This window comes from Epinephelus moara, chromosome 23 (genome assembly GCF_006386435.1).
Source record: "Epinephelus moara isolate mb chromosome 23, YSFRI_EMoa_1.0, whole genome shotgun sequence".
Classification (NCBI taxonomy): Eukaryota; Metazoa; Chordata; class Actinopteri; order Perciformes; family Serranidae; genus Epinephelus; species Epinephelus moara.
Genome location: NC_065528.1, coordinates 3,638,188 through 3,645,632, shown reverse-complemented (window position 1 = coordinate 3,645,632; position 7,445 = coordinate 3,638,188). Strand labels below are relative to the sequence as shown.

General features: G+C 39.4%; 2 protein-coding genes across 2 annotated transcripts in view; both read right to left on the bottom strand.

The window, feature by feature from the left end:
* Positions 1-7,445, bottom strand: part of ttll12 (tubulin tyrosine ligase-like family, member 12) — a 78,506-nt gene that overhangs the window by 22,308 nt on the left and 48,753 nt on the right. The window contains exons 10-11 of the mRNA XM_050036069.1: positions 6,605-6,756; positions 2,199-2,280 (exon numbers count right to left, since the gene is read on the bottom strand). Of these exons, the coding sequence (XP_049892026.1) occupies positions 2,199-2,280; positions 6,605-6,756 (234 nt within the window). The remainder of the gene's footprint in view (positions 1-2,198; positions 2,281-6,604; positions 6,757-7,445) is intronic.
* The window catches only part of scube1 (signal peptide, CUB domain, EGF-like 1), a 647,001-nt gene continuing 639,591 nt past the window's right edge, over positions 36-7,445 (bottom strand). Inside the window, exon 24 of the mRNA XM_050036052.1 lies at positions 36-49. The gene's annotated coding sequence lies outside the window, so the exon portion shown is untranslated. The remainder of the gene's footprint in view (positions 50-7,445) is intronic.

Here is a 7,445-nt window from a genome sequence, read left to right as displayed (position 1 = left end):
GATTGTCCGCTCGGGCTGCCTTACATACATGGCGGCGCAAGATGGCGACCTCTCTAAAGCAAGGCCCTTGCTATATATATATATATATATAAAAGCATAATTATAAGGCTACGAAAACCAAACGAATTTTATTTTATAGCGATTATACACTTATATAAACATATTAATGGGTAGAATATTCAGATTCAGATTCAGATTGACAATAAACCATGCCAAATATTACACACTGGCCCTTTAAGTATATCAGCATGTGATTTTTTAACTCTCATACTGACACAGTTTTCAACTAGCTGATGTACTTCAACAGCACAGTAGAATCCTTGAAATTCAGTTAGTACCCATCTAGCCACCCCTATGACAATTTTTTTGGGATGCCAATGCTTTGAGGCAACTGACAATTCTGACTACAAAGCTCCAATAAAGCTACCTCTGAAGATGTTTATGATATGGGTCATTCTTTCTGAAACATTAAATTCCATGAGAAATTTGGTCAAACAATAAAAAAAGACAACAGTGACCCAACCAACCTGGTCTCACTCCGAAGCCATCCAAAACAGCTGCTTTGTAAATAGGAGTGGGAATATCCAGACACCTCACAATTCGATTATGATTCAGAGTGATGATTCGATAACAAAATGATTATTGTTGCATCACAATGCATCAAAATGTTGGATTTCAACACGATTTATTTTTTTATTTATTTTCTTTCTTTTAAAATATAGCATACTCTATTTTTGGTGATCCATAATAAGTGTGCAATTCACGTTCTATTAAATAATATATGGTCCGCATCCTTTTTATTTTAAAAAGTTAACTGCACTGATGAATGAATTAATGAATTATTTTGAGTGCTCAGCCTGCAGCGACTGTGTTATTTACGTTATGCCAGCATAGGAGCTACGATCAGCCTCTCTCTCTCTGCTTGCACCAGTGAAAGCAAAGACACTGGGCAGGTAAAACAGACTGAGCAGAGAGTTATTTTCTTCACCACAGAGCAGAGGTGTCTTAATCTGGTTAATGCTGCAGCGTGTGTTGGTCAGCTGGTTTACACCCTGATTGCGGCCCCTCTTGTTAATATTAGCCTCTGGGTGATGGCGCAAGTAACTATTCACAATTTACTTCATGTTCGCCTTGTAAATGTAATTATTTAGACACTAAGTTAAAACAAGCTTGAAAACTGCTGTCTAAGGCTAAACATAACCACATGCATTTGTTGCTGAAGGAAAAAAACTTCAATCCGCGTTGTTGTACTGACGTAGTGCATTTATCTTTAAAGAGACTGTATGCAACCTGTACATTTCTTGTGAAAACACAAGTGTATTCTGAGAACCGACAATGCATGTAACAGGCTGAAGTTGACACCGATTACAGGTAAAAAAAAAAAATGCTGCTGCGAGGGTTCTCACCAAGTCTTCATGCCGCTCTCACATAACTCCCATCCTGGCCACTCTGCACTGGTTACTCGTTAAATTTAGAACTGATTTTAAAATACTTTTAATTACCTACAAGGCTCTGCATGGCCTGGCTCCCAGCTATATTAGGGATCTGCTTAGTCCTCACACACCTGTGAGACCCCTTAGATCATCCAATGCAGGGCTTCTTACTGTCCCCAGGACTAATTTGAAAACCAAAGGTGACCATGCCTTCTCTGTGGTGACCCCCAAATTATGGAACAAACTTCCCACCACAGTAAAAAACTCCACCTCCGTTGAGAGTTTTAAAAAAACGCCTTAAAACCCACCTTTTTTCTGTTACCTTTTTAGATGCGGTGCCTATGGTGTGATTACATAATCTTTCCTGTGTTACATGTGTATACAGTATATTTGAACTGTTAATTTGGTGCATTTCAGGCATATCTTGTCCTTGTTTGCCGTGTGTACTGTAATATTGTATTGTACTATGTTTTATTTCTATTTTATTTCTATTGTACAGCACTTTGTGACCATGGTCTTGAAAGGTGCTATACAAATAAAGCTTTACTTATTTAGTTACTTACTTCCGGTGTCCCAGAACGTCAGCAACCAACATACCCAGGGTACCTTGCATGTCATATCTTGCCGTGGAAAGTCCACGACCAAACTTCAATATGTAACGAGGTTGGAGTGTGAATGTGTTGACCAGACCTTGTTCTTGTGACCACAGATAGATTGCAAAAATAGATATTGCTACTAACAGCAAAAACAACAATAAAAAGGTACCTGCTTAAGCTCCACTCCTTCGTTATAGTTCATGACGGTGAAGTGCTTTTGGTAATCATCATAATGGTCCAAGGAGAAAGGTCTGGATAGAAGAAACAGACATCAGGTCCAGGCACAAGAAAGAGTTCGCCCCCCAGTATGAAGACACTTTATTATCACTACCAATAAAACAAAATGAGGACAAGCCAAGTTATGTGTAAATTCCTATAGTTTAGAGTTTGCAGCATGGGTCATAAGATGGCATGTCAGTTTGTTGGTCAGTCCACCATTTTGGTGCAGCTTCAAATACCTCACTTCTTCTTGGATGGATTGCCATGAATTCTGGTACAGATGTCCATGGCTCCCAAAGGATGTATCCTTGTACCTTTAGCATTCCCCTGACTTTTCTTTTAGAGCCATCATCAAGTCAAAATTTCAGTTTGTAATGATTGTACTGTTGTCCGTACAGTATAATATCCCAATATTTTTGCGTGGCAATATTGTATCGATACATGGACATCAAGTATAGATTTTTTTAATTACATAAATTATTAATATTACAAGTACAAACTGAACTTTTGGTGGCCCACTAAAATAATAAAATGGGACTTAATTTCCAGTGGAAATAAGGTAATAAATCATATATATCTCAATATATGTTATTGCAATACTTCTTCTCAAATCGCAGATCCAGAACTCTGACTGTACCTTTGAGTTGTGATTAATTGACACTGTGATTAACCCAATCCAAAATAAATCATTCATTCATCTAACGCAATGGCGGAATACAGGGCAGCTTTTGTATGATGCCATTAAAAACATTTCATATATACTAGAATTACTGCCTCGTGGTTGTAAGCCTCCGCAAAGCTGTCAACTTGCAATAAAAATTTATATCCATGTCTGTGAAAACATGGATGCTTCACACACATTTACACCCCTGACAGCACAGAAGATCTATACAATCAACACAGTTTCAAGGTGAACATCCAAGATTATTGTCACCATTCAGCATCTGACCAAATGTTTCCCCTTCTGTTTCTGAAATATGCGATGAATAATGGCCAGAAAAGTGTTTTATGCAAATCTGAAGAAGGGGCAACAACAACAGCAAACTTTTTCTTTTTTTTTTTTTTTTTTTAAAAATGCCTGTGTGTGTCCCTTTGTCCCATGAACGCAGCGCAGACAGAGATCTCCATAAGTTATTTTTTTCCCTAAGCAGCAGTTTGTGACTTGCAGGGTGAATAATTGATCTGTCAAGCCATTAAGAGCTGATCAGATAAGATCGATGGATGAGAGGAGCAGCAGCTGCAAGTGAAAGCAAACGTCTAACTTCATTTGCACCTAGCATTCTGCTGCTATGTCTCTGCCTCGAGTGCACTCCCACAGTGTGGTGCTATTAATAATCAAACTGTATACATATTCCAATAGTGCTTCTAATGGACAGTCCAGCTCTGCTGGAAATCTATTTGTGGCAGAGTTGTTTTCATCATGGCGGGCCACCACAAATAAATGAATGATTGGGAAACCCTGGAAACTAAGGATGTCCCGATCCGAATATCGGCTGCCGATATTAGCAAAAAATGTGCATCAGCATCGGATCAGACTGCATGGAAAAATGTCGATCCAAGAACTCCGATCCAGTTTTTCATGGACTCCGATCCAGGTTTTCCGGCCAGCCCAGCGCTCCGCGATTCAAGCAGTCCATTCCAGTGATCCGCTCCAGCACTTACTATCAATCCACCAGGCCAGCATGCAGATGGCAGACACACACGGAGGGTAGGAAGAGTAGCGGTCAATTTAGTTAACTGACTATTTGTTTTCTGCTCTGGTTTTTTGAGAGTGATATTTTTATTTGGTTTACACTTTTACTGTTTAAGTAAAGAGCACTGATGGCATTGTTTTGGGCACAATTAGTGAAATTGGAGCCATGAATGGACTATTGCTTGTTTAAACAGTTGTACAATATTGTGTGTGGGTTTTTGTCCCCTCTGTTGGTCCCAGGAAACAGCAGCACCAGGCTGGCACTGACACTACTAAAATAACTGAAAAGGAAAGGCTGCATTGTTTGTTAAATGTCAACAATGTCTTATGGTGTTAATCTATTTTTTATTTATTAGGGGGGCAAAGCACAAGTGTGTGGAGTCTTGCTGCTATTTTAATTTCAATGTTAGACATTTTAAAGATTTCTTGTGTTGATTTATTTTCTATTTATTAAGGGGCCAAAGCAGCCAAAGCAAACCAGCTATATTTTTTATTTAATGTTAATGTTCAAGTTTAAAGTTGTTTATTTAACCCTGTTAACAATAAACGGGTCAGTTTCTCATACCAACTGTTGTGGATCATTCTAACTAACCTGATTAAGTAGTTGTCCTTTTCTAACATGACTGACAACAAAATAAGTGAATATGTATAATACGTGCTTGGATCGGAATCGGTATCGGTATCGGCCAAAACTCAAGGCTGTAATATCGGTATCGGATCGGAAGTGAAAAAGCTGGATCGGGACACCCCTACTGGAAACCATCAGGAAAAAGGTCTAGCAGTGGATGTACAGCCTGCGCCATCTCAGGAAGTCCAATCTGCCTCAGGAGCTGCTGATCCAATTCTACACTGAAATCATCCAGTCTGTTCTCTGCACATCTGCACTCTTTGGTTTGGATAAGCCACCAAACAGGACAATGACAGACTTCAATGGACAGTCAAGACTGCAGAATCACTGGTACCAGTCTAGGACTGATAGAACTCCAGAGTCAGAAAACAGGCAGGAAACATCACTGCAGACCATCACACCCTGGACACAACCTGTTCAAACTTCTCCCCTCCGGGAGGCACTACAGAACACTGTATGCCAAAACAACCAGACACAAGGGCTACAGTCGAAAAGTGCCTCCTATCGTCTTTTCCTAACCACTTTTCCTTGACCTCGATGGAAAATGTCACGAGGTCAAGAGAAGATGTGAAGGAGAATTCATAAGGACTTTGGAAAAGACAAATGCGGTGCTGAGAAAATCCGACTGCACTTACACTGGGCTACGTAATTATGTGACAGCGGATGTTATTGACGTGGGTCTGCTGTGGTGAAACTATAATGTTCTGAAGATGGACTACAAAAAGTGCATCTTAGATAATGTGCCCTGTACGTTCTCATTGCGTTGTTTCATGCAGGATATATAAAAGTTGACAACATGGTGAAACAACGTTACAGTTGTTTGTATAGTGTCCAATTCTCTCTTTTTGTTATGATCCTTCCACTGTAGCTCTGCAGGGAAACACTGTACAGGGGAGTAAAAAGTGGGAAGCAGTAGCCTAACTTCATTGATTATTCAAATCTCCAGATAGGCCAATTATATGCGCATTTACGCATGAGGCACAGCGACGTTACTTCATTGATTATCTATGTATTTCTTTTCAATTCAATTTTATTCATATAGCGCCAAATCACAACAAAAGTCATCTCAGGGCACTTTTCAAATAGAGCAGGTCTAGATAATACTCTTGAATTTACAGAGACCCAACAATTCCCCCATGAGCAGCACTTGGTGACGGCGGTAAGGAAAAACTCCCCTTTAATGGGAAGAAACCTCGAGGAGAACCCTGCTCTAGGTGGCCGGCCATCTGCTTAGATCAGTTGGGTTGAGAGAGAAACGGGGGGCACAGAGAAGCAGAATATCCATCCATCCATCTATCTATCCATCTATCCATCCATCTAGGCCATAAGCATAGCCAATGCCAATCTTTTGAGATGCAGTAGGGGCAGATAATATAGATATAACAATAAACAATAAAATGGGAAAAGCATGTGGACTTCTGTTTTTAACTTACATGGTGATCTCCTTCCTTTCTCGGTCATGTTGATCTTTTTCTTTCCTAATCATTTGAGTTTGTGAATGGTGCGTCGCTTGGTCGCTGTAAATATTGCAGCCACAAGAACTTGTGGGACAGAATTATCTCCTTTCCTTTCGTAAAGGATGGTCAAGTGTACCCTATGCTAAAGGAGATTAGAAAGGAAGCATTTAAGCATCTTTCCTTAAAATTTAGAGAATTCAACCAGCTCTTAAAATGGCTGCCACTTAGATACTTCCGGGTCATTTCACTCAGTTAGAAACCTTTTCTAAGCAAAAAAGACTATTTGACCACAGCCAAGAACTTTTTCTTTCCACAGGCCGTCACTATGAGGAGCACTTCAACAACCACTTTACCAGTATTTTTTTTGTCATAGACTGTAAAAAATAATGGATGTAGTCACTGTGATGCCACCCACTGGTTTGTAGACTGCAGTTTTTAAGCCTCGAATTCAGCATTTTGGCCATCGCCATGTTTGATTTTGGAGCCAGAAGTGACCATATTTGGACGAGAGGGTGGATCTGTGGCTTGGCCATTAAAGCTGGATGTGATGTGTGTATATGTATGCATATATGTTGTACCTGTTAGCAAAGCGCAACCAGAAGACGTTGTAGGCGTAAAGACGCAGAGGCTGCACAGAGCGCAACATCAGCATGTAGCGGAAGTCAAACTTAACCATTCCCACTTCCTCTCTGTTGATCAACACTGGATCTTCAAGGTACTTACACACCACCTGGAAAACAAAGACACAGACAGACAGACAGACAGACAGACAGACAGAGTTAGAGGTAACAAATTAAATCATCTATGTGTCAGTTGTGAAATGAGAGAGGAATAAATCATTTTACTGTGTGTGTACAATGCACCTGTTGATACTGATGCTAGTAATACAATTCTAGTCACATTAAAACCCCATTGGCATTAGGTGTGTTACTTTTTATTCAAAATTTGACCATTCATTCAAATGTAGTTAATTTCAGGGAGAAGCTGTACAAGAAGAATAAGAAGAAGAATAGACTTAATTGTCACTGCACAAGAAGTACAACAAAATTTGCTGTGCCATGCCTGACAAAAAAATAAATAAATCCAAAAAAAGACAGTAATTCATACACAACGCATATATGTACACAATCATCCCAGAACAATAAATATAAAAAATAACATTAAAGAAAGTATTGTGTAGTGTAAGAACGAGCTTTAACTGCAAAGAGTGACTGAAGTAATAAATCAGTAGATATACACTGGCATAAGGTGATTAAGTTTGAAATGCCTGTTGAAGTCAATCAATCAATCAATCAATCAATCAATCAATTTTATTTATAAAGCCCAATATCATAAATCACAATTTGCCTCACAGGGCTTTACAGCATACGACATCCCTCTGTCCTTATGACCCTCGCAGCGGATAAGGAAAAACTCCCC